Source organism: Apostichopus japonicus, chromosome 19 (genome assembly GCF_037975245.1).
Source record: "Apostichopus japonicus isolate 1M-3 chromosome 19, ASM3797524v1, whole genome shotgun sequence".
Taxonomy (NCBI): Eukaryota; Metazoa; Echinodermata; class Holothuroidea; order Aspidochirotida; family Stichopodidae; genus Apostichopus; species Apostichopus japonicus.
This window is the reverse complement of record NC_092579.1, coordinates 7,349,090-7,376,958: the sequence shown is the minus strand read 5'-3', so window position 1 is coordinate 7,376,958 and position 27,869 is coordinate 7,349,090. Positions and strand designations below refer to the sequence as shown.

The following is a 27,869-nucleotide window of genomic DNA, read 5'->3' as shown; positions in this document are numbered from 1 at the left end:
TCGAGTGGTCCGTGTAATTTGACAGCAAAAATAAAGAAGAAAGAAACCAATTGTGTTCCCTCGATTCAAAAGAAGTTAGAAAAAAGAAGCTGACACAACATAAATGAAAGAGTAGGATAGAAATTTTCTTTTATGAAAGTAGACTGGATTGCTACATGATATTTATTAACAAAGTCCACAAAAACATACAAAAGATACCTAAATATACAAATAAAACATGTTGCTATACACTATTGTGGAATGACAAATGGACCCCATCAAACCCTGTAGCTGCCCCTATTCCTGTTTAACTGGAATTTCCTAAACAATAAAAGCCTCGTCTACCAGACAGCTGTAATGTCTACTATCTACCCAATGTTTTTGTTTCTTTAAGATATTACAGCTTGTTGTCATAGTATGGTGTTATACCTGCAGGCACAACAAACTGAGAATTGATTAAAAAACCAAAAAATACTATTTATAAAATTCAGTTATTACTTCACAGTAGGTACATTACATTGGGAGAAAGAATACCCAAATGGAACCTGCTTGCATATTTCCTTTAAATTATGCCTCTAAGCAATAGTTTATTCATCTGTGATAATTTATGCTAAGAGGACAATAATATGCTTTAACAAGTTCAAATTTATCATAGCAAGTTTTTCTTTATATCTGTCAATGTACTTGAATGGATACTTGAATGAACTATTTGTTATGCCAGCCTATGCCCCCCACCCCCCCGCCACCCCCCATCAAAATCAACTTAAACAATAGCAAAATGGTGACAGTAAGCCACTGTAATACTTTCCACCTTCATGTCTTGCATGAAGGAACTACTGCTAGCTAATCTATAAAGTTAATGCACACTGTATAAACAAACAAATATCTTCTGAAATTATCAACTGAGATTCTTCCGAGATATTATCTACTGAGATTAATCAAACTCAGACTGAAATAAAAAAAATATGGAAACAAGAGACTTGCACAAGTTTCCATAGCGACATGTAAATGAAAAAGTCAAGGTTTTCACAAGGAGGACAGAATCATAATTCAAGGTGAAAAAAATATATGAAAACTTGCCAATGGGCAATAAATTTAAATATTACGGGACGTAGAAAATATAATCGCAGGGTAGACTGTTTAGACCACAAACGTTGTAAACATTGAACGATAACTATTAGGGAATGTAGGGAAACATGCCATGTGAATTAACTGTGGTTTGAACACATGTATACTAATCAAATTAATTGCACTAAAGAGAAAACAATATCAAAGAATAAACCCTTGGAGCCATTTCTGGTGATAGTCATTATTACAAAGTACACTGTTATACATCCTGAAGCATATCATCCGCCAACTTTCATAGCCAAGTTCTTTCTCTAAACGAAAATTTCTTTTTTTTAAGGGGGGCGGGGGGAACCAAATAAGATTATCTTCTGATTGATATGAAAGTAAGTAGTTGTAGCAGAGTGTTGGATAGAAACTGAATAAATCGAATTTGTGGTAATATTGATCAATTTATCAATAACTTGAAGTCATCTTGATCAACAAATTACAACATGAATACTATCTTCTTGACTTTTCACTACCTTCAGTTAATAACCTGATAAAAAAAAGGGCTGCCAGGATACAGTTGATTGTATTCCTACAATTGTCACATGACACCATAGTAGTGAACTGGTTCCGTAACTTTCATCACAGTATTTGACAGCTCATCACCACTTGTTGCTGGTATTTCAGAATGTCTCCTTCCCAATCGCAGTCTTTAATCTCTCATGAATCTCCTGCGTGTCGGGGTGTCCATTACGTCGTTCTCGCTGCTGTTACTCTGATGTCCGTTGACATCCACGTGGCCATTGCTCTTTCTTCCCGATGATTTCTGTAAGCGAACGGAGAAATAAGAACGGAGAAATGTGAACGGAGGAATATGCTTTACGTAATAAAACATTTGTTCTACAATCTGCCAATGTTGTTTAAACTGTGACAACACAGATGCAATGCAACTCTACATCAAAATTAATGAAACGTTTATATGTTTATTAACTAAATAAAATGTAGTAAACAGTTCACTCTCCGACCCCTCTCTTCCCCCTGTTGGTTTCTTTCTTCTCTCCTACCCTTGTCTACGAATCCTCTACATCTATCTCTTTTGTGTTCACCCTGCTCATTAACCTGTCTGTATTCTGTGTGTGTATTTGTCCCTTCTGTTACTGTTACTTGTCATTCAGCCTCTGCTAGGATCGAAACCCTCAGATCAACTTACTTTTACACATGTTTATTAGCTACAATTACTGTATCAGTGAGTGGTGGAATGAAAACTATGAGCACAGTCTTTCTCTTTCAAACAAGTTTTATAAATATTATTAATCATATGCAAATAGCAAAATGGAAACCTAAAAAGTGGAACTTTTATTTCATTATTTGATGAGAAGCTTGACCACTCAAGCTAACAAACTGCACTGTTATGGAAAAAAATTCTACGGAATAGCATCGAGAAAATTCGATCCAACTTAACCCCAAAAATTAGTTGTAACAAACAATCACACTGTACAGCTTACATTACCGTCACGTTCACAACCAGTCTTTATCATTAAAAGCTATTGACTATTAAAGTTATCATTGCAAGGAATAATCACATCCAGAGTTTGTTAAAGAGATTGCAATCGTTAGATGGAAAATTTAATCAGAAAATTCATGGAAATTATTTTGATTAAGAGAAACTACTAACTGAGAAGGCAAAAAAAAAAAAGCAAAACGGAGACTATGTGAACATGTATCTGGACATCTTAGAATTCTTGGCATTGATGCTGGCTTTCTTGAAGGTTTCCACCTGCTGCTCGTAGAATTTACTCTTAGAGACCTTGTTCCTCTGTCGATCGGACGATGACGACAGCGAGCTAGAACGCTTCTACGGAGGAGTAGGGATTAGTGATGAAGATGGATGAAGTAAGATGAGACGGAGAGAAAGAAAGAAAGAGAGAGAGAGAGATAAGAGATGACAATTAGATGAAAAAATCACAGTACATCAAGAAACGAGAAAAAAGATGTTAAACTGATTCCATAATGTCTTTTGTTGATGATAGGTAGCAGATGATAGGGTGATACTAAACACAATATATTCAGGGCAAATTTTTAAGGATTTTGCCCCAACAGCAAATCTGGTTTTCCAGACAAATTTAGCAAAATATTAAACAAAGAACGACCAATATGGATCCTGCAGGAAATACATGTAGGTTTGGTGAGTAGAACACGAGCTTTGGACGAGTAAAACTTCCTTTCGGGTGGATCATAGGCCAAAACACTACTTTGGTTTTAGTTAAGTACCTCTTAAGTGATGGAGGGTGATTCCAACTTAATATGTAGCCTATTTGTGGGTATTAAAGTTACAATGCCATCTGAACTTGACGTAGATAGATGGAAGTCTTTCAGACGACCTCCAAAGCTGATTTTGGTTTTCCGAACAGAAATTTGGTCGTCTTGGACAATTGGACCACCGTTAAAAAGTTTGCCCTGATATCGATATCACAGAGAGAATATTGATTTTTTTTCTTTCTTGTTAGAATGGAAGTCTACTACAAATGTTTGGCATTTCTTGCCTTTTGAAATGAAGACATTTTACTACACAGATTTGGTAGGAAACCACAATTTGCCCAGGTAAAACACAGGCCTCTACAAAAGCAAGTGCAAATCACATGAAAAGCTGAATTAATTCTCGAATTATTCTGGAAATCGGGGCAGTTAATACACAGAGCAATATATGAGTTACACTCATGTACTGTTCATAGAAGCTTCAATGGTTAATTTGACAAGAAAAAGGAAGACAATAGAACAAAATAGACAAGGTGATGTTTCAACAACAACAAACTCAAAAAGAAAATGTATGTTACATGGATCCAAACTACTTGTCCCATGTTTAATTTATGAATAGTTTTAAACATATTTAGGCAAGCATTTTTTTTGTTTAAAGACTTCCAGGAAATATTGATATTTACTACCTAATTTTTTGAGCCATTAAGCTTACAAAGATGGAAAAGGAAGGTTCATAAGAAACATTTCCATAAATGATGTTTCATGAAAATGGAAGGATGAAGGTATGACCAGATACCATAATATAAATCTGTTAAAATCACTGAGAAAGCAAAAAAAACAACAAAACAACAGACATAAAATGAAAATGGCAAGAAGAGAATTTCTCTTACCTTACTGCTAGAATGAGCTGAGGGACAAGAAAATACATCTACTAATTAGGTCTTGAAACAAATCAATTAATACTTTGATATAATGATATGAAACTGGAGCACTGTTTGTATCTTCACATGCCTTAGGTAAAGTTGTAACATTATCTAATCCATGGCCAGAACAATAATGTGAAATACAAAGAAGGATAAAAAACTGTTTTGTTGTCAGTGTGCAACTTTGACATTACACCTGTTTGCATCAAGCTCACTTATGGCACAATATGTTCCTCTTTGCATCAGTCAAGAATACATTTTCCACTAGACTATATTATATAAACAGAAAAATTCAAGATTCAAAGTTCACAAAATCCATTAATATATAAAAGAATCAGAATGTAAAGTTGCCATTAGCCTTCAGTGATAACCATTGGGTCACGGTAGCTCAACATTTGCATTTTCCAAAATCCCAAATTCCCAAAATTCGGTGGATTTTTATCAGTTCTACAAGTGCTTTTGTGTTTATCAGCAAATATATCAGTGTACTTGCTCCATATGAATAACAAATAGGTGCATTCAGCTGTTAGCAATTTACTTAATCACTTCATGTCAATATAGAAAACTTCAGCCCAGTGCCTTATATGCAAATTAGACTAGTGCAAGGACTAACTGCTTTGAAGGTTTTGTATGTCTAGAGTAGGGGTGAATGTTCATTTCGTAAACCATACTTGTTTAGATATTCTAACATTATGAAACTTCTGCGAAGATGTATCAAATGCAATATAGGAAAGAAATATTGTGCTCAAAAGTAATATGGTGCATAATATTGCATGCCCATTAATGGAAATGAATGTGGTCTCGCTAAACACTTCAAGAAACAAATATTACCTGTTCAATACAAACAAAGAGCTATTTAAATATAACCTAAAGTAGAGTTTGCATTCTGCAAAGCATTTTTGTGATTTTTGTGATTTTGCAAATTTTGTTTATCAAGATAATTATTCTGAAATACTAGGGGTTGTATGCACTACAACTGCTATATACAGTTTTCTATTAGTGTAGCAATTCGGCCACTGCACTGCCAAAGCGCACACAGTAAAGAAAACACACTTTATGTGACAAAGTGGGGAGTGGGGAGACGGGTGGGGGGGGAGAAGGAGGATAGTATAGATGCCATCGCTAGCCTGTTATTAAATGAAAAGTGGTCAAAAGAGATTGTTATTCTACCTGAGGATGGTCTGCTTCCGTGATGAGAACCTTTCCTAGATGAGCTCGGAGTTATAACAACATCGTCATCGGAATCACCATCCGAGTCCAAGCGCCTCTGTGATGCTGGAGAAACGGGAAATAAAAAAGACTTAAAGGGTGTGAAGACTCGCGCACAAAGAAACGTCTAATGCCGGTAATCTGACCTAGTTTCGAATGAGGTGTAACAGAAGTGTTAGACACCACCATCGATTCCAGAAAATACGCACACACAGCTTGTTACCGTCGGTAATTAGACACTAGTGTACAGTCAGTACATACAGCTGCGGTCAATACCCACAGCACAGTGTACAAACGATATATGGACATCTCAGGTCCAGTTAAAGATAACAAGGTATCATGTTTCATTACTGTCTGCATTTTGTAGCCACACGAAAAATACTTCACTTGCAAGCAACGGAAAGTTAACATTTTCAGATGACCGTACGCGGTTTGTGGCCAGTCTTCAATGCCTTTAACACAATATCGATATTAATGCCATCTTTTAAGCTAACAAAGATTAATATTTAATATTGAAGTACCAACCTCACCTGATACAACAGTGCAGACTGAAACGGCTCTGCTTCATTGCGAGTGGAACCGATTCTGCTTTAAACCAAACATTAGTTATTGCCCTCCATTAAATTAATAAACACAGAATGTGTTGAGAATTTCTGAACTTTTTCCCTGTGCATTTTAAGATGCGCTTGTTTAATAAGTATTAAACTCACCAGATGTGGCAGTGCGCACCGAGCTGGCCCTGCTTCTGTGAGAGTGGACGGATTCTGCTTCAGAATCTGTCATTGACCTGATGATAAACAAATGTTAGCTGTCATAGAAACGAACATCCAATCTCAAACCTAAAGTAGCATGCATGGTTCGATTCCCAGTTTTCCTATAAAACAGCAGTTTTTCTACATTACTGCTTCGACCTCATCCACTCATTTTCTGTGAGAGTGGTTGGATTGACCTGACAATAAATAAACGTAAGAAGTTATATACTTCAAATCTGTCATAGAAATGAACATCCAATCTGAAACTTAAAGTAGCATTCATGGTTCGATTCCCAGTTTTCCTATAAAACAGCAGTTTTTCTAGATTACTGCTCAGACCTCATTCATTCAGATATTCCAAGCCTAAATAACAACATTTTTACAGAATTTCGTGAGATTGTAAATGCCTCACATCTTAGTGAGTTGATCTTTTCTCGACCAGTGTCCTCGTACGGCCGACTGAATGGTTTTGGCAGCGTAGTCAACATCACTGCCGTCATCAGATGAGATGACTTCCGTAGTCGTCGGGGTGAACTGGTCCAACTGATCCCGCCTCTGTTTATGGCCTCTCATCGCTGACTGGATGGTCCTCGCAGCCTGAATCGACGAGGAGGGAATAAGAAGTTGTGTTACATGCTACGAGCCTGTTTATAGCAGTATCTTCAAGTAATCGCTGGGAATATTGAGTTAGCTAGTTGTATTTCAGTATGAAGTAGGTTGCGCAACCCTGTCCACCATTACTGCAACCTGTGATACTCCACTGTGACTGGGAACAAACCTGTCCTACAACCAGCACCAGCAGTGTTTGTCACTTGCTTGTGCATTGTACCACCGTAAGACTTCTAGACAGTATATCTCCATGACCAGGAATGGTGCTGTTAGCTGGTAAATTTGCCTCATCACCTACTCTAAGTACAGATTTATACATGTAAATTGTGTTTCAACTGCTGCAAACATGTTGTATGGCTTTCTTAGTACTGAATTTTCACGATGTTCACAAAGAAACTACCTGAAAACAGAATGTGTTAATACTTTAGACCATGAAATTCAAACCAAGAATGGTCAAATTAAGAATAAACGTGGCAGGTTTGCAAATGGAGAAATCATACAATTCACGAAATTTTATGGGACACAAAATTTGCTGTATTTGACAAAACAGTTAATATCTCGCTACTCAGAAGGTTTGATAAATTGCGATCACATATTACATCTGTCGTTGAAAAAGATACATCTTTAAAGTAAAGAACCGTGATCAAATTTCAATCATTAAAATGAAAACTAAATGCTTACCTCATCAACATCTTCTTCGTCTTCTTTTAACTATGAGATGAGAAACAAGAAATACCAAAAAAAATTCAAAATCATTGACAGATGATAATTTGAGAAAATTTGTACAAAAACAAGAAAAAAAACTCAACAAAACAACAGAAGAAAAGCAAAGAAAATCTGTCTATATTGAGTGAATCTTCAAAGCAACAACATTAATTTAAATAAACAGATGAAGGTGAACAGAGGTTACCACAAACAACAAGAGTAAGCCTACAGTCTTCATTAAGAGTAACTTGTTAGACCTGCTTGAAGACAAGAAGATGACTTTAATACCTTATTGCGATGGGCTCTCCAATTTTTCTGAATGCTTCTTGCTGATCTGTTCAATCGTAACTGTTCGGCTTTCTTCTCCTGCTCCTGCCTCCATTTCTCCTCTTCCCGTTCCTTCTTCCTCAGTGACACCTGGCTGCCGCTCCTCGAGGCGCTCTTCCTGGAACTACGTTGGCTCCTGAGAGACTCAGAACTGGGACTCCTGGGTCTCGATTTGTTCTCTTCCCTCGTCCGCTTCCTCTCGCCGTTTAATTCCTCTTGTAACCTTCTTCGTTCGTCTCGCATCTCTCTCTGTAACTCCCTGATTTCTTTCTCTTGCTTGTTGTTTTCTTTCCTGTAATAATCACACAGTGCAGGCCATATATATATGTGATTCATGAAGTCATTACTTAGCCATTTAAGCTGTATTTCGGCTTACAGTGGTGACTTTACAGCATTCTGTACAAGCCATGTCGTATAGATAAGTTGATCTCGAACATGAAACTTAGATATCTGGCTGTTTCTCATATGACTTTGAAAACTAACAGTCAAATTGGCTAAAGAACATTTTGTGTCCCAGAAAATCAATGTAATGTTACATTGTTTCATTTGCAAACAATATTTAGTTTATGCAAACTTTATGAATCATTGTGATATTTTCATGGGACTACTGGGAGCGATTAGACTTTTTTCCTAATTTTGCCAATTATGGGTCAAATGATCATTCCACCAAATTTTTGGCAATGTCAACAAAACCTGCAGCTTTGAGAAATGTGATTGAATCCTAATATGCAAAAATATTACTTTCTAATAAATCAGGCTTTATTTATAGTGTTGAAAAACTCTAATTATTCCATATTTAAATAGTTGGCAGGCATGAGATTTTACAAAATATACAGGTGAATTCTAACTTTAATATCTGTTAATTTCATTGCTATTTCTCACGCCCTGTTTCTTTAACTTTCTTCAATCATGCAAGTGGTTGAGCCAAATTGTGAATTTGCAGCTATACAATAGTGTGCTACATGCCATAGGTCTCTTATATCCTATTCTGTTTGAGAACTGAGTATTTTCCATAGTCACATAGTATACTACCTTATACATTTTCTAACAATTCCCAACAAAGAAACATCCTAACAGTGACACCCTCAACCCCCTCCCCCAACCCCCCCCCCCTTTAAGGCTAGATAGTTCATTTGGTAACCTAACACAGTACATTCGATGGTTAATACATTGAATTTTAACCTACATCTTATCTTATTGCAGTTCCCTTCAAAGCTTCATTTGTCTAACATTCCTCTTTCTTAAAACCTTCTGACAAGATTTCATTTTCAACCACTGGTTCAAAATCCAAATCCCCACTCTGGTCAAATTAATTTCTTTTTCACTTTCTAAATTAACTGATAAATTCCAAGTTCGAGTCCCTAAATAATCTAGGTTAAACAGTACAGCACTAATAATAAAATCTATAAAGACTCACTCTAATTCTTCAAGTTTCTGTCTGAGCTTGGATTTATCTTCTTTCAACCTTGCAACCTCTTTGCTCATCTTTCCATTTTCCTCCATCAGCTCCGTCTCCCTCTTATCCAGGGCATCCAGCCTATCGGAGAGACTGCCTGTTAATTCAATCTTCCCGGGGACCTCTGATTTCCTCTGGCTGGATTTCTTCATGGTTCCTTCGGCTTTCTCCACTTTCTGTTTGAACGAATAAAACCAGAATGAAAACATTTCATGGTTCCTTGCTGCTGTTCATTAGTTCCATTCATAGGGAAATTTCTAACAAAGCCCTAATACAACAACAGTAATTTATGCTCACAAACTTTTGTTGCCAAAGTAATGCTAAGCCCTGATATCAATTGCAACACACATCAGTGTGTGAAGACTATCTACCATTATCATCATACCAAGTTTGACGAAATTCTGACTAGTAATAGTAGCCAAGTAATTGCAATTTGGAGTATTTCACGTTTGACCCCATGACCTCATTAATATTCATGAAATGAGCACCAAAATCAACAGGGTTAATCTACTTACTATGGGCCACCCACTCACCAAGTATGGTAATGATTGGTCATTCCCTTGTTGAGTTATTGTGCATACAAACTTTTCATAACGAAATAATGCTAGGCCCCCCCCCCCTATAAACATGCATGATATCAATTGCAACACACATCAGTGTGTGGAGACTATCTACCAATATCATACCAAGTTTGACGAAATTCCAATAAATAGTAGCCAAGTTATTGCAACTTGGGAGTTTTTCACGTTTGACCTGTGACCTCATTAATATTTTTTAACTTTGACCTCGTATAACTTCGCACACGAAGGTCACACGGGGGTCAACCTATTGACATTTATGATCAGAAGGCACCTTTGACATCTGAAAATAGCATCGAAACTGTAAAAATCCCCAAAACACGAAAAGGTCACCAGAGGTCAAATTGAGGTCAAGGGTCACCCAGATGCGGGTCGACAACTGGATTACACCTTAACGGACAATTCGTTCTCAAGTTATCACAAAAATACTAGTTTTTTATCATTAATTGACCTTTGGTGACCTCGGATCACATGACCGTTAAGTTTGAAAATATTCCCCTATACCATTTGCAACTTGTCCCAAAATATCAACCGTGTCACACCTTGGAACTGAGAGTTATTGCATTAAATGTCTGAAAATTAACTTTGACCTCGTATAACTTCGCACACGAAGGTCACACGGGGGTCAACCCATTGACATTTATGATCAGAAGGCACCTTTGACATCTGAAAATAGCATCGAAACTGTAAAAATCCCCAAAACACGAAAAGGTCACCAGAGGTCAAATTGAGGTCAAGGGTCACCCAGATGCGGGTCGACAACTGGATTACATTGAAGCAACTCCCAACCTTAACGGACAGTTCGTTCTCAAGTTATCACAAAAATACTAGTTTTTTATCATTAATTGACCTTTGGTGACCTCGGATCACATGACCGTTAAGTTTGAAAATATTCCCCTATACCATTTGCAACTTGTCCCTAAATATCAACCGTGTCACAACTTGGAACTGAGAGTTATTGCATTAAATGTCTGAAAATTAACTTTGACCTCGTATAACTCCGCACACGAAGGTCACACGGGGGTCAACCCATTGACATTTATGATCAGAAGGTACCTTTGACATCTGAAAATAGCATCGAAACTGTAAAAATCCCCAAAACATGAAAAGGTCACCAGAGGTCAAATTGAGGTCAAGGGTCACCCAGATGCGGGTCGACAATTGGATTACATTGAAGCAACTCCCAACCCTAACGGACAATTCATTCTCAAGTTATCGCAAAAATACTAGTTTTTTATCATTAATTGACCTTTGGTGACCTCGGATCACATGACCGTTAAGTTTGAAAATATTCCCCTATACCATTTGCAACTTGTCCCAAAATATCAACTGTGTCACACCTTGGAACTGGGAATTATTGCACTAAATGTCTGAAAATTTACTTTGACCTCATATAACTTCACACACAAAGGTCACCTGGGGTACACCTATTGACATTTTTGATTGGTGAGACGTGAATATAGCATCAAAACTGTAAAAATTCAAACATTTTTTTCTTTGCCCATTTTCTCACCCAAAATACTAGTTTTTTAACATTAATTGACCTTTGATGACCTCGGATCACATGACCGTTAAGTTTGAAAATATTCCTCTATACCATTTGCAACTTGTCCCAAAATATCAACCTTGTTACACCTTGGCCCTGGGAGTTATTGCATTAAATGTCTGAAAATTAACTTTGACCTTGTATAACTTTACACACAAAGGTCACCCGGGTGTCAACCCATTGACATTTTTGATCGGAAGGTACCTTTGATATCCAAATCTAGCATCAAAACCAAACATTTTCTTTTTCGCCCGTTTTCTCCCAAACTAAGCACATTTTTTCTAATGTGACCTTTGACCTTTTGACCTTGGTTTCAAATGTAGTTTGATCTGCTGATTCCAAAAATCAACACGATAAGTCTGTACAGCCATCCTAACTCCGACCGAAAACTTTGACCCCTTATAAGTTCGCACACAAAGGTCACACGGGGGTCAACCTATCGATATTTATGATCGGAAGGTACCTTTGACATCTGAAAATAGCATCGAAACTGTAAAAATCCCCAAAACATGAAAAGGTCACCAGAGGTCAAATTGAGGTCAAGGGTCACCCAGATGCGGGTCAACAACTGGATTACACTGAAGCAACTCCCAACCCTAACGGACAATTCGTTCTCAAGTTATCGCAAAAAAACTAGTTTTTTAACATTAATTGACCTTTGGTGACCTCACATCACATGACCGTTAAGTTTCAAACTGTTTCCCTAACCAGTTCACAACTTGTCCCAAAATATCAACCTTGTCGCACATTGGCACTGGGAGTTATTGCAGTTTTAGTATTTTGGGTTTTTGGACCATAACTGACCTTTGGTGACCTTTGTGGGCACCAAAAACAATAGGGTTCATCTACTCACTATGGGCCACCCACCCACCAAGTTTGATCATGATCAGTCAATCCCTTGTTGAGTTATCGTGCATACAAGCTTAAGCGTCACACACACACACACACACACACACACACACATACACACACACACACACACACACGCCAACCTGAATACATAGGTTCCTTTGCTTTTAGCAAGGAACCAACCAGTAGTCTGCAGGTGGTTGCTAGTTTGCAACATGTTTACCCAAAGAACCAGGATCAAAATTAATCCTAAATATGACTGAAATTCATCAAAACTGGGACTACCACCCAGATTTTTTCTCCGATTTTTTGTTATACCTTTAACATATGTTTTTACATTAAAATGTTAGCTAAATAGTTTGTATGTAATGATTTTAAATACTCACTATTATGATAAACTTGTCACACTCAGACACATTTTCTGTGGGTGTTCATCCTATCCACACCAAAGTGAACAAACGTGAGGGTTATTTAAAATGAAAGTTAAACAGTTTCTTAATACTACAGAGCTATTTCAGAATATGGTTATGGTATGGTGAGTGAGCATTTTCAGATTCGATGCAAAATGCTGTTTAGAAGCGCAATTCCAGGAATAAACAATGAACCCATTTAAAAGGCGAAAGACAAAAGAAATTATTACACATGGCTAAAAATTCAAATATCTTGTCAACATGTTCCTTACTCTAGATATGATTGTCTGACATGAACTTTTTCTTATCCGATGAAAACTTTTAATCACTCCACAAAATTAAATGCAGAGTTTGGTGTTTGGCAGGTGCTCTGTGACGCTTTCCTTTCCCTTTTATGACTCTTTTTTATTGTTGTTGTCTCATTAAAATGTCATAATATTGCTTCAAAACAAACATCCTCTGAACTCAAGGCACACCCCACCCTTCTCCCTCCAAAAATCAAGCTACTCTGATTGTATCCATATTGCATACTCATTTATCAATGATGTCAATTGAACCAATTTTTAACAGCTAGTTCTCTTTGACTGAAAAGCATTTAATAAATTACAAATAATTAGATTAATTTTTCTCTCAAAAGTAGTTAAAATTTGTCAACATAAATTAAAGAGCTCAGATGAAACACATCTAGGTTATAAAGTGAACATGATAAACTATTCTTGAGAATTTGATCTATTCTACTTTCTTACCTCTTCAAGCTGAGCTAGAGCCCTAAGAAGTTGCTTTCTGTTCATGTCTTCGTAATCTGAAGAAGAAAAAAAAATTACTAATTAGGGTTGGTAAAGCACAGATTAAAGAAATACAAGATATTCTATGATATTGTATTATATAATAACAGAAATAAATATATCAGCATTTTACTTTTGGTCATCACATTTCCCGCATGATAATTGTTTATAAATAGGATTGCAATTCATCAAACTAAGACAACTGTCTACAACTGTCTAGATTTTTCTATTTCCCATATGAACAGTAATTAGCAGATAGTTATTGATTCCATGAGAATCTAGAACTTCTTAATGCCCAGACACTTTTTGACATTAGTATTCATTAAATAGCAATTCAAGGAAAGTGCAAAATGTTGAAAATGTTCACACTATTCATCTTTTTTGTCACTATATGTACATGGAGCATTATCAGTCCATCTAATCAACTGCATTAACTGGAGTTTCATAAAATATTAAATATTATCCAGAATTTACTATAAATGTCAACACAAAAAGCTGCTTTTATGAAAGAATGCAAAATGATGAAAATAACCTCCCATGGTTACTAACTTCAAAGACTAGTCTGATTACATCTGGTGTTCAAGACAGGCGCTGTATATATACAACTATGTTACCATGAGTTGGCACTAAAGGCATCACAAAATTGAATTTGGAACTACCTAATTTATCATTTTTGAGTTGCCTATTAAGCTCCCCCATCTTGGGGAAGCATTGACTGGTGTCTCAAACTTTTTTCATAGTAACCAATGACGGATACATGAAATTGTAGTACATTATAACATGTCATGTATCTATAAGATATTATAATAACGCTCGCGATGGAAATGCTTAAAACTTATCACTGAGCTACAGGATTGTCTCAGACCAATACCTCGCCGTATGAGTCTTATTCTGCGCTGAAATATCATATAGACAGAGCTTTATACCTCTATGCTTGAGTGACCTTCTCGAGTTTCGATCTTCGTCGGTGCTGTCTCCGGCTTGGAGCGCTCTACCCAGGTCTGTCTTCAAGAGTTTGTTTTCACTCTGTAACCGTTGGTTACTCTCTGTGAGCCTCAAGATGGTAGAGTTGAGGGCTTTTATTTTTGGACCCATGTTCTGATCCTGTACTCCTGTTCCTTGTCTTCCACTCCTATCGAGATACAGATGAGGTCTCCACTTATTTTTTCTCTCTCTTTATTCATTTTTATCAGGTTTGGTTAGTAAATTACAAACAAATTCAATCTCGCTGAAAGACTACAATTTATCGATGTTGAGAGCCCATATCATTGACGATGCTTTCTAAATAATTACACAATTCACAATATATTTGTTGTTCATGCAATCTATAACATTAAAAGTGTTTCAGTAACCTTGCAATGCATGCCACAGCAGGCTTAATGCCCGACTTTGCTCACAATAGTGCCGTAACTGTTCAATGTCTCTCCCATTTTAAACATCAGAGACTTACCAAAGAATTTGTCAGGTTCTCTCCACAGAAACAACCAAAAAGATGTCATGAATGCTAATGATAAATATGGGCAACACATTGGTCCATGCCAAATGGAATGTGTCTTCACCGTTATTTATTTATGGTGAATGAACCCCCTCATACATGTCATGTATCTATGTAATAATAATAACAATACTAATAGGAGCTCTGTTAATATAATCTAATTTTACCTTGTTATTTTTATTGCATCACTGATTAGATAATTTCGTTGAGAAATTCTAATGAAATTTTTGTTTACTGACTGTGCTTTAGTACAGCATTTGTACGGAGCAAGCGCTACTGCTCGATTGAGTTGTTCCTCCCTGATGTCATCAAGATGGAATTTGCCTAATCAATGGCGGCTTACTGTGCATTGTTGTTATAGGCCTTAGGAGCTATTTTTCAAAGCGAGCGTATTCAGTCCAACAGAAAGCTGTTAACTTTAAAATTGAATATTAGATAGTTTTGAGGTTACTGAATAATATAAATTGTCTTGGATCCCTCCCTTCGTTATTCCTTTAAATGAACTGAATTTTATGGTACAGTTAGTACACTTTACTACAACAATGGATTGGTATTCAAAATTTTAAAGTTTAAGACTTGGATGAAGCACGACATTGCCATCATCAAGTTTATCTAAGAAAGTGGATTCCAGACATTTGACATATTGCACAGGTAACTTTATTGAAAAATTGAAAAAACAAAAATAAATTGAATAATTCTCCAGACTAATTGTCTGACCTAAAGTTATCCTCAAGCAAATAGTTAATAATCAAGCAAATAGTCTTGCCGACAGGATGATGGTACAATCAAGCCTGGCTAGGATGGCTCCCAAAACTCCTACAAAAAACAGATTTGTGGAACTTTTGTACCTTCTTCAAATAACACCCACAAACTATTATCAAAGTAAAGTTTAAACAAAAAGCTGACAAAACTGGAAAAAAAAATTACTAACCTTGTCATAGATCCAGCACCATTGGTACTTAACTGGTGTCTTAATCTTTGAACCTATAGAGTAAATGAGAAGAAAGTGTTTATAAGCAAATGAAAACCCTTACCACGAGTTTAAAAAAAAATGAAATGTGAAGACATAAACAAAACAGTTTCTACCAAATACGTTTCTTGCACGTCTATCTTTTCTAGTATGAATGTAGTTAATAACAGAAATTATCAAACAAATAAATAAATACATACATCAAACATGTCTAAATCATTAATTAACCTATAGCAGCAAATAGCAACTTGATCACATAGTCATACCATTATTTGAACACATTAATTACTTCACAACTTTTTTAACAAAAAATACCAAACTGTGTTTTTGCCAGATGTACCAAATAAGCAAGGCCTATCCTACATTTGCATATAGCAATTGGGGCAGAATAGGTTATGTTGCTTCAATGTTTCAAAACTTGACATTCCACCATAAGTATCGTTTGTCACAGACTACATCCACAGACCCTTAATAATGAATAAATGATGTATTCAGTGAAGATTTAAGATGTCTTACCAAACAAAAATTCTGCCATTCATTCAATTTCCGACAAACTTGGTCATAGCCTTAAACCAAATAAAAGGGATAATGACCATAAATGTTGTTATTAAAAGCCTGACTCTTACCTCGGAATAAAAGGACTCCATCGCTACTTTCATCTCCTCTATTTTGGTGCTTTTCAAATCTCCTTGTAACTTCCTGTAAAGAATCAAATTGATCTTGTGTAACAAAATAATCCCAATTATTCTGGATACATGAAATACAATAAGAAGTATCAACATGAAATATATATAAAGGACATAGTATACCATGCCACTCCTTCCCTTAAGCTCTGCATGGCAGTGGCATTTGCTAAATTTAAAAGATTAGTGGCACTCCCCAATCCATCAAGAAGATACAGAGAATCATTTATCCGGTATTGAATTGCAGAATGCTACGTAAAATGGGCAAATTTGCTACATAAGTGCAAAGATGCATAGCAGTTTTTGACACAGGAACCAGTTGTATTTCATATTTTACAAAGATCAGAGCCTTTTAAAGCTGCTACACAAAAACTGAATATTTAATATTAAATTGAAAATGGAATATTAAATTATTCCCTGATATATATACTACCACACAGCGATGAGAGCGATTCTACTGTGGTGTAACACTTACGTGAGTTCGGATTCCTTGTCCTTGAGTGCCATCTCTAACTTCAAATTCTTCTGTTTCAAACTGGACATTTTCTGCAAACGGTAAACAATAAAAGCCCAGAAAATGAATACGTTTAGTGGTTACGATGCCTTTACATATTCATAGTTTGGTAGGCCATACATGTTAATATACATGAACTTGTGCACACCAAAATGAAGAGGATTAATATTTTGACTAATGGAGTTACAGTATAAAGAAGGTATCAGGAACCAGTTATCATGTTGACAAAGCATCAACCATTTAATTCACTGGTAATCAGTTTACAGTATAAATTTTTTTATACCAATTCCTATGTGAAATACACTGTAGAAACAAATATTGTATGAATAAAGGAAATGTTCTGTTATTTGAATTTGACCAAACTATGTTCACCAAAAGAAATCGTACCCTTGGAGAAATGACATGTTTATTGTAGCTTTCATTTTTGAGTTATCATGTTTAAAAGGTTTTCAGACTTAGACACCTCTACCAATTTCAATCATGGGGCATCTATCTACCAAGTATGACATTGATTCAACTCGTGGTTGATGAGATATCGTGTTTACAAGCTGTTCTTGACTATTTCCCATTAAGTCCCACCAACTCATGAATATTAATGATGTCAAAATTGTTTTTGCAAAGAGCATGTACTTACTACAAAGTTACATCACCACACCAAGTATGAACGAAATCGAACATACTGTTGGAGAGATATGTGACATTTTAAGAATTTTTATGTTAAGCCCCGCCCACTGATTAATATTCACGAGATGGGAACCACAAACAATAGGACACATCTACACATCATGGTTAATCTCACACACCAGCACGATTGTAAAGGTCACTGAGCCTTTGGCATCGTAACCAAAAATGAAATCACTGACGTTTTACTTGTAATGTTTCACTAAATCTAGAAACTTATGCAGATGAAGTAACAATGAGGGAGAATACACATTTTGTACCTGAATATTACAAATGGTGCCAACAATTGATAACATGGCCAGTAGGGAAACAAAGGAGAGGAGGGGGTGGGGGGGTGGGTGATGCTTCATGTATGTAGTCAAATGTATTCATGATATAAATAATAACTTTTGTGAGAGCCTCTACAAGAGTCCATTCCCACTCCCAACCCCCTCAAACTGACCAATAAAATTATCTGGCAACAAATCTTACAAGACTTACAATAGATACTCAAGTCTTGAAAATGAATTCTTCAAGAAAGTTTTGTTGTTGTTTAAAGAGCCGCTTTGTAAAACAGATATAAATGTTAAGAAGAAATGAATATTATACTGCTTAACACTCACAGCTGCAGCATCAGGCTGTCTACTGCTCAACGTTAATCTCAGATCTCCCTGTGAAAGATGCAAAATTAAAAAAAGTCTTAGGCACTGATGTGAGTCTTTCTAGTTATTATCTGTTTCACAAACACTTTTCACTCTAGAAAAGATTTTCTGGTGACGCTTTAATATTTATGCCGCTTTAATATTTATGGAAGAGAACATTTTTCCATACTGCTAGTTGAAAACCTGTGTATCTTGTCCGTAACTCAAGATATGGGTTGATTGAATTTTGACTGGCTAAACATTGACTACTCCAAGAAGTTTGTTATTCAGTAGGGGTATGTAATGTCATCTGGGCAAATGCTTTTCAAGAACATTACTTACTCTAGGCTATTTTAATCTTCATGATAGATACTTGAACCCTGATACATTTGGAATGTTTGTTTAGCTGTCTTTCAGCTGAAGTGCCCTGATGACATCATCCATTCTGCTGTTGCCAGATGCAATAACAAAATATCACAAAAATCTGAAAATCTCATATCTTCGCTAGACACAAAATGCTATGAGGACGTAGTTTTCGACTAAAGATTCACATATTTTTTATCAATTTTGCTAAGGGATCAACTTCAGATAAATAACTTTGATAAATACTATTTACATTACTAGCCTGGATTTCATATAGCTAGGCATAACTTAGAGGGGATGTTTCTTTTCCCAAACAGCTAAGAAAAATATTACTTGGTTTGGACGATATCACCAATTTAATGTTCCCTCACACACCAGGCTGAAGACTTGATCAAGTGCCAGCTCCCAGACACAATTATTTAAACTAGGATATTTCCAAACCTGAGCAAGGATTTTTCTTAGTTGTTTGGGCAAGTTGATCTTCACAAGAATCTGTCAGCTTAGCAAGCTAAAGATGAATGATTGAGTTTGTGTCCCCTCAAGGGAATGGGTAGTCTAAGGTTAGGTTTACCTGTGTGGGTACTGACTAGGTGGTACATGGCTGGGTGGATTACCTCAGTCAGATCAGACTAAGGTTTGTTAATGAATGGGTAGATAGATTTACTTAATACAGAATGTCATCTGAATAATTAATATCAGAGAGATGACTGAGTAGATTATTTTTTACCTGAGTGGGATCCAGCAGTTGTTCAATCTGTTTTTCTTTCTTGATGTGCTCATCTTCCAGCCTGCGATTCCTGGCTTTCAATCTATCATTTTCACTAGATAAGGCGTTCACTTGCTGTTGAATTATAAAGAAGAAGATTGTAATTCAGAAGTAAAAACACTTGATAACAGTCATCACAATCAGTAGTTCTTTTGGATTTGGCAGAATAGGAAAAATGGCACCGTCCACAACACAGGTTATTAAAATTTAACAAATTAAAATTAAAAAACTTACATTGACTGAATTCAAAATAATTATCTTAATGCAGCTGGTTATATCCCCCCTTCCCCCCCCCTGAAAAAGAACAATTGCTAGCTAAAAACACTTTAATAGTATTAAAGCAGATGTATAAACAAAAGAAAATCAGTTTATCTTGGCCAGCTCGGTGTTTACATGTTCAACATTAGAGTTAAATGACTTTTACAATAGATGTGCCTAGCCTACATTGCACATATATACAAAACTCAACTTTAAGGTTGTTATTAAGATAAGTAACAGCTGAATGCACCTCTTTTAGGTACCAACTTTAACTGCTTAACAATAACTGTTTGAAGCCCCCACCAACAATTAAACAAGGAGTGAATATGATTGCATTTGCACCCAGGTTGACTAGTTCTAGTAGAGATCTGTAAACAGCTGCTACACTTTGCAGGCTTGAGTAATACCATCACTTTAGATATATAGAAGACTATCAAAAAAAAAATATAAAAAACACATCCTACCTTTTTTAAGTCTAAGATATCATCATACATGTCCTCTGGAGGTTTGTAAGTAGGAACTCCTTTCTGATTTCTTCCCACCGTTACACCTTTTTAAAGTGTGAGGAGAAAGGGATGGTAGAAAACTACTCTGAATTATGCAACAAAATGGCTCAACATCTTTTATTTCTTAACCAAGGAGTACTGCTCGTTTATGAGAGATACCGTTACATTTCAGCGTCATGCATATTTTAAAGCCTGGTCTAGTCACTCAATGGATGCCAGTAAGGTCAGCTCCTAAATCCATGGGGAAAAGATTTACAGCATTTTACTCCATGGTGACTCCCAGTTGTGTCTTGTTACAACACTGTCATTAAGGGCTCAGTACTGTGAAGGGTGACTCTAGTAATGGCTTAGTAAGTAAGTAAGTAAATCAACTTTATTGAATCCCAGAAGGAAATTACATATCTGAGGTGAGCAATACTAATGATACAAAATACAAAGAACATTGATAATATACAACAGTTATATGCAGTCTATACAAAAAATGCACTAACTGGCTCCAACAGCGCAACTAAGTGGAACAGCCACCCCTACCTAGTGAAAGTCCTTGTTGTGAACACTAATGGCAGTGCCTATAAACGAAGAACGATGTCTATTTGTGTGTGACGTCAGCGACCTCAATCTACTGCTACGAGTAATGATACCGCTGGTTTGATGATTATGCAATGGGTGACTGTGATCTTTCCACATGGACAGCAGCTTGTCTCGTACACAATTCTTGTAGACCGAGGCCACTGACGGCCGACTTTTCCTAATAATTTTACCAGCACATTTAACAACTGTAGCTAGAGACAATGAAAAATATGCTAGAAAGTCAAATGCTAATACCTAATGCTCAAATGTCCACAAGCAATCTATATTCATCGTCAAAGCCTTTGCCTGTACTGAGATATCAACACTGATCATAATATATATTGGGTTAGATAACCTCCACAAAAATTAACTTTCAAAGTGCTTTATAAAGCAAGTTTTATCAGGCCGCAAAATTTGGAAGTCCTTGGATGACCTTAAAGGGCGAACATACATTCTCAAAATATTGATAAAATATTAGCACACTACCTAATTAATAGGAAGGAAGTTTACTTTAAGGGCAACAAAGACTTGTTTCCTTAAGCACATTTCAACAACTGACGAAAAATTGCCTCGCGTGTTGCTATCGACAGAATGGTGTATAGAAACGGGGAGAACATGAGGATATAAGGAAGGACCAGCTAACGGACACCTACCTTCAATGGTGTTCCCTCGACTCCTCCGCTTTGGAGGCATACCCAGGACAGTCTCCTTCAGGTAGTCACTACTACTATCAAAGTTGCCTGGCTTGAAACTTCTGTTTACCGTCCCCATGTAGTTACTGCTTTTAGAAGCCCCAGTCACTGAAACAAAATAAGCTATCCATGAATGCTTGCTATTAAAAGCAAAGTTTAAAAGTGTAATATTTTTTATCTGGACGGGCATTCTCTATTGGTCCCATATTTATTAGAGCGGGATACATTTGATAACATTTTTCACCACAGATTATTGACCAAAATTTAAAGGCTCGTAATAACTTTTCCCCACTTGTTTAAGAAACTGAAAATGCTGAGACCTAGGTGTGATGGCAGATACAGTCAGTCATTCTGACCCTTTCCTATTTAATTCGGACATGAGACAGTTGAGCTCTACGAAGGAAATAGAAAGTAGGAACGAGGGAGCCTAAATTCCAGCATAACTTTACTAGGGGCAGGGGCTATCCCGTTGTGCTAACTGGATTGTCTTTTGAGGTTCTGTGCAAAGTAAAGTTGGTTTAATACCATCATGTTTGATTTCAGACTGGGTATTTTTTATTTTTTTTACTATAAATGGAAATGTCATCCTGCTAGTAACAATGGAAGAGAATGCAAAAACCAAAGAAAAAACATTGGTCAAATTACAGATGTCAAATAAAGGTATGGTAGAATTATGGTTTGAAGAGTATCAAAAAAATAGCTTTTCTGCCATCACTTGAGAGATATAAAATAAGCCTTTAAAATAAGCTGGTAAAGTGTACTAAACTATAAACTATTAGAAGCATACAGTTCCAGAGATTTCAAAATTAGATGCCATTAGAATGTTAGGCTAAAAGGTCAAAACACAAAAAGTTTACACAAAAAGGAGTAAAACATAGGGGGTTTGATGCTGTGAATAATACCCAAACTCTCTGTAGGATAGATAATATTTGGACTTGTTATTTAGAGCCCACATGTACCTCGTGAAGGTATTAAGAAAACATGTCAACATAAACTACTGTTCCCCAAGTGCTATTCATAAAGTTGAAGATATGGATTTTATGACAATTTAAGAAAGTAGAGACTAAAAATCTTCAAAGCATTAAGGAGTAAATACTTATCTTCAGTCAAGTTTAATTTCAACTTTATCTTGACTCATCATTAAGAAACCTAAACAAAATGGTTTAATGATCAAGGGGTCCTATATTAATTCCGTCATTTGCAACTCTACAAGCTATCAAATATTGAGGGCAGTCATAAACCTATAAGATGGATAGTAGGCAATTGTGAAATGGGCAGATTATGAAATTTTCAAAAGAAAAGTTAAAGTTCATATCTACATGATCTACTGATCAATTAAGAAAACAAAAGAATGACTTACAGCCATTTCCTCCAGCCCTGAGATTTTCAAGCCAAACTTCTCGAGGATTTTTCTTACTCGCAGATGGAGTCCGGTTTCGACCCTGCTTGCTTGCTGATTTGTTATGGTACGGCGACGCTATGAAAACGGAATTTAGTATAAAACATCACAAAACCAAAATCCTATGTGTATAACTAAATTGCCAACAAAATTACCTCACAAACTTACAGTACTTAGCTAACAAACAATTGCTAAAATTTGTTCACACAGTTTGCTTCCCTGCAATTTCTTAATGCAAACTCTTCTCACATCAACACATCAAGTCATATAATGAAGCACCTAACCCCTACAGATTAAAGTATCCTCGCATCCACCACCTACTGTAGCTTTGTGAAACTCCTTGAAAATGTCCCGTTTCATAAATGAGTGGGTGCCCCGTTAGTGTAATCAGTATTCCTATCCAGTTTTTTGTGAACTGTGAACGGGCCAGTGGATCTGAGTTTAGTGTGAACTGCGCACTGGCCAGTGGATCTGACTTTTGTGTAAACTGTACGCTGGCCAGTGGATCTGAGTTCTGTGTGAACTGTGCACCGGCCAGTGGATCTGAGTTCTGTGTGAACTGTGCTTTGGCCAGTGGATCTGGGTCCTGCGTGAACTGTGTTCTGGCCAGTGGATCTGAGTTCTGTTTGAACTGTGCACCGGCCAGTGGATCTGAGTTGTGTGAACTGTGCTTTGGCCAGTGGATCTGGGTCCAGAGTGAACTGTGCACTGGCCAGTGGATCTGAGTTCTGTGTGAACTGTGCACTAGCCAGTGGATTTGAGTTCTGTGTGAGCTGTGCACTGGCTGCTGTCTCCTGACAGATCTGTTTCTGAGACATTGCTTTCTTGAAGCCCCAAATGCCGCTAAACTTACGAGGTTTCTTGACTGCCTTCCCTCGTTTGGCTCGAGTACCATTGCGAGATGCTCCACTTGGTGTCTGAGGCAGCTCTACATCATTATCTGATAAATCGGACTGATAAGAATTGTCCGAAAAGTCCTGTGAAGAAAATTTTGGAATGAATACCAAGTAACTGCTGTATCTCAACAGTCTTACACAGTACGTTCGGTTCTACATAGAAAATCTTTAAAATCCAAGAAATCGGCATATGCTGAAACCAGGGAAGTAGCCAGAAATATGGGAGCAGAATATTAAAACTGAAGTGCCCCTTGGGACACAGGGAGCATTATTACACTGAATGGAGCGCCATGATATACAAAGAATTTTTTTGCCCTAAACGCCTCCCACGTAACATAGAATAAACAATGTTAAGAGTATTGTAATACGTAGAAGACGATATATCAGGGGAAAGATTGAGAAGGGTTGATACATTTTATTGCAATGGTAATTGAAAAAAATATGATACAAGGATCAAACATTTACCTCAAACTCCTGTAAAGTAGGCATCATGCAATACCAGTTTCTTTGCCGATGAATGAAGAATATGGGGTTCTAATCTTCTTCTGTCATTATGCTCACCGTTCAATAACCTGTTGAAGATGATGGCTACATTTATTAACATTAGGATAAACTATAACCAAAAATATCTACTATGTTTATTCTGAGAGCATAATTCATGAAGTGCACTACATTGCTGTCAGAGTTCTGATTAACATAATGTTACAACTGCGATGAAAATCCCAGAAAAAACCTTAAGTAGAAATATAATAAAAAGTATTGAATGGAATTTGAATAGTATTTTGAAATTTAGGCCTAGGTCTACTGTCAAAAGTTTGCATGACGTTAGGCTTCATACTCAGGACTGCTGGAATGATAAATAGGACAAGCTTAGTATTACTTGAAAATAGGCAAAATATTAAATTTATTGCAGTTTGTTATAGGCTATAACATATAGGGATAACTAGGTAAGTAGTAGCATTGTAAGCTAGATATAATATACACAACCTTCCATGTTTGAATATAAAGAAGTATAATAGTATATAGATAAAAGTATCAATGTGATCACAGCAAGAAGCCAAGCAAGTGTTTGCAGTTTCTTTATATGGTTCTGGCCATTTACACAGTAATCAACGTGTGAATAAGCATGGCTCTCTGGCATATTGAGCTGAGAGACTCATGGAATCAGAGATGTACCAATTTGTGTCTATGCATACCATCTAAACAGTCAAACGTGTTCAGGTGCATTATAGAATCTTAAGTAGTGAAGTGTATTATATACAGTAGAAGACCAAAGAGTACACTCATAGCAATTTAAATATATTTTGTCCAATATAATTCTGTAATCTGTATTCTGTGCTTGCATTTTGTCCCTTGTTGTTTCTGTAGTGTTACTTGTCATTCAGCCTCTGAAGGAGATCCTGCTAGGATCGAAATGTTGGGCCCACTTACTTTTACACGTCCAATATACCTGTAAGCAGTTGGAGGAGCTATGGACTGGATGTTGTTGAGGCAGACTCCAGTGTAGGGGATTATGGGGTCCTACCAATAAAAAAGGTAGATGTGGAAAAGTGCATTATGAGGCATATATAGGCAATAAATAAGTTATACACTGAGGTTATATGCAAGGTTGGGCAAATAACTACTTCAATTTTTGGAAGAGTTAGGGGAAGGGCGTTGAAAAGGGAAGGGGTGTGTACACCTCATCCCCTGAATCAGTTTTGTTGACAGTAGGCTACATAAGACTTACATCAGGCTATTAAAACCTATGATAAGATAAATAAGCACGCCTTAATTAAGCGGCGATTGGGTAAATAAGCACCAGTGCATGGCTTATTGAACAGACAATCAGGTAAATAACCACCCCCTTTTTAACTGACAATCTGGTTAAAAATGCGACAATGAATTGCTTATTCAACAGACCACCGGCAAATAAGAACCAGAACAACGCTTATTGAACTGATGATTTGGTAAATTAGCAAGCATACCATACTTACTGAAACGCTGATCGGGTAATAGCTATTGATTATTGCCAATAGCCTGGTGATTAATGGGTAGCCTTGCCTAGGCCTATAGCCCTTAGCCTAGGGTGTTACTAAAACGAATGACAATTGCGTTACACGTAACGAATGACAATATGTTGTACACACTAAAAAATTGCGTTAACTAAAACGAATGACAGTAATGACAGCACAGACATTTGCTTCAACTGGATATCACAGTTCAGACTTCGTGGGTATCTAGATCTAGTATAATATGGACAAGATAAAAACGTACCTTATAGCAAGCGAAATTGTAAGTCTGATTTTAAAAAGTAAATTTAACGTCATTTTTCCGATATTAATTGTTAGAAACTAACAATACTATAATCTTGAAACGGCTTCAGTTATCTTGCTATATAAATCTACAGAGGTAAAAAGCACAGCACTCAAGCGCATTCTCAAACAAAATCTTTCCTGTGGTTTCTATCCGTCAATTACACCAAAACCCTATAACCATGCGATTTTCCTCAAATCATTTTTGCGCAGAAAACCAATAACTCCACTCCGTTAATCATTCTATCTCCACTCAACACTGTCCTTCGTTGTCATTCGTTGTCATTCGCTGTCATTCGATGTCATTCGCAAGTGATAATTAACCCTGTACAAAGTCAATTGTCATTCGGTCATTCGCTTGTCATTCGTTTTAGTTTGTCCCTTAGCCTATGTATAACCTAGCCTATCGTTAGGCTACTCGAGTCCTGAGTACTGACAAATAAACCATTCTCCTCCTCTAATCTGAACTTGCACAGCGATCGGAAGTTTGCATTACTAGTAGTACTGGAATCCATCGGGCCACTGTAGCCTCCTTTTACCAATTAAGCGAACATAAGGATAGCCTAGGTCAATAGGCTAGGCCTAGACGAGGACTTAGCCTAGCATATGCCTAGTTTTGTTCATGTTCAGGGATAACGCACAATAACATTATATTTTGAAAATCTTCACCTACTTTACAGAATCGAAAGCAATGTATTATAGATTAATACTTAAAATAAAGTAACCTAGCCCATAAATCACTATTCGCAGTTCGCCAAAATGCGTGAAGGATGAAAACTTACTTAAAATTAGACCAGTCCTGCAATCCTTGGTTACGGGGAAGCGGAAAAGTAATTAGTACGGGTTGACAACGCCGTTTTTAACAAAAATCAACGAGAGAGACTCACTTCCACACGGAACTCAGGCCATTACGGGCACGACTATATATTATTATAGTAACGGGTGTAGGTCTGCTTTTTGCATTACTCAATTAGATATCAAGTTGTTGGATTTTAACAAATAATGAAATATCACCTTTATTTGCAAGCATCTACAGTCCACACTCGTATCTATGAGAACATATCACCTCTTATGTTCTGCTCCCTTATGTAGAGGTGTACATGTAATTGAAGAATAAGAAATGCCAATGTCAACTTTAACTAATACGGCCTTGGAAACATTCCATATCGTATCTGTACTGTAAACGGCTGGTGCTCGAAACATTTTTATGACAGCGCCCTTATTTTTCACTAGTATGGAACGCCAAAATAACAATAATAACATTCAAGCATCGAAGCAAGTATACGATTTTTTCATAAGTGTTCCTAGTTGTTTTCTTTATGCATATTGTAACATATTGTACTCATTCTACAGTATTGTATTTAACCACAATATGTCCTGTTATTTTAACCACCAACCTACCCTAAGAAGCTGTTGTCACTCTTAGGAATCGGTGTTGGAGCAGTAATTCTACAAGAAGGGTCCCCAGTAGCATATATGTTTCCATATCATTGACTAAGAGTCAGCAAAATTACGCCCAAATCGGAAAGAAATGCTCGCCATTGTGTTTGGTTGTGAGCTTTTTCATGAGTACCTGTATGGTCAGAAATCAATTCATGTTGAAACGGATCACAAACCATTAGAACCATTTTTAAGAAACCCTTGTATCAAACTCCACATCGACTTCAGCAAGTGTTAATGAAAGTACAGAAATACCCCCGAGTGTACAATACCGCCCAGGGGCAG

At 36.7% G+C, this 27,869-nt stretch overlaps 1 protein-coding gene across 6 annotated transcripts; it reads right to left on the bottom strand.

Annotated features, from left to right (window-relative positions):
• Positions 1-104: 104 nt before the first annotated feature.
• Positions 105-27,287, bottom strand: LOC139959548 (uncharacterized). 6 transcript variants are annotated; one of them, XM_071957256.1, is made up of 23 exons: positions 27,159-27,287; positions 25,282-25,371; positions 24,316-24,422; positions 23,808-23,931; positions 22,916-23,032; positions 21,517-21,663; positions 20,252-20,337; positions 19,491-19,604; positions 18,383-18,430; positions 17,061-17,131; positions 16,529-16,601; positions 15,864-15,916; positions 14,364-14,569; positions 13,399-13,454; positions 9,231-9,445; positions 7,775-8,105; positions 7,463-7,492; positions 6,585-6,769; positions 6,131-6,207; positions 5,382-5,486; positions 4,179-4,195; positions 2,708-2,887; positions 1,828-1,858 (listed from the first exon to the last, which is right to left on the bottom strand). In XM_071957256.1, the coding sequence occupies exons 3-22, from the start codon at positions 24,340-24,342 to the stop codon at positions 2,741-2,743; spliced, it is 2,229 nt and encodes a 742-aa protein (XP_071813357.1). In that variant the 5' UTR covers positions 24,343-24,422; positions 25,282-25,371; positions 27,159-27,287; the 3' UTR covers positions 1,828-1,858; positions 2,708-2,740. The 6 variants fall into 6 exon arrangements, with proteins under 6 accessions (XP_071813361.1, XP_071813357.1, XP_071813359.1 ...); XM_071957258.1 differs by having other exon boundaries at positions 25,301-25,371; XM_071957255.1 differs by lacking the exon at positions 27,159-27,287 and adding an exon at positions 26,927-27,130.
• Positions 27,288-27,869: the final 582 nt, after the last annotated feature.

What these genes read in the sequence shown, in the direction of transcription:
- LOC139959548 (XM_071957256.1), bottom strand. Translation starts at nt 24,342, where the DNA reads ATGATGCCTACTTTACAGGAGTTTGAG. An exon ending in AACTGCTGGATCCCACTCAG is followed by an intron (nt 18,431 to 19,490) that starts GTAAAAAATAAT and finishes CATCTTTCACAG; the next exon opens with GGAGATCTGAGATTAACGTT. An exon ending in CAGAAACTTGAAGAATTAGA is followed by an intron (nt 8,106 to 9,230) that starts GTGAGTCTTTAT and finishes TGATTATTACAG; the next exon opens with GAAAGAAAACAACAAGCAAG.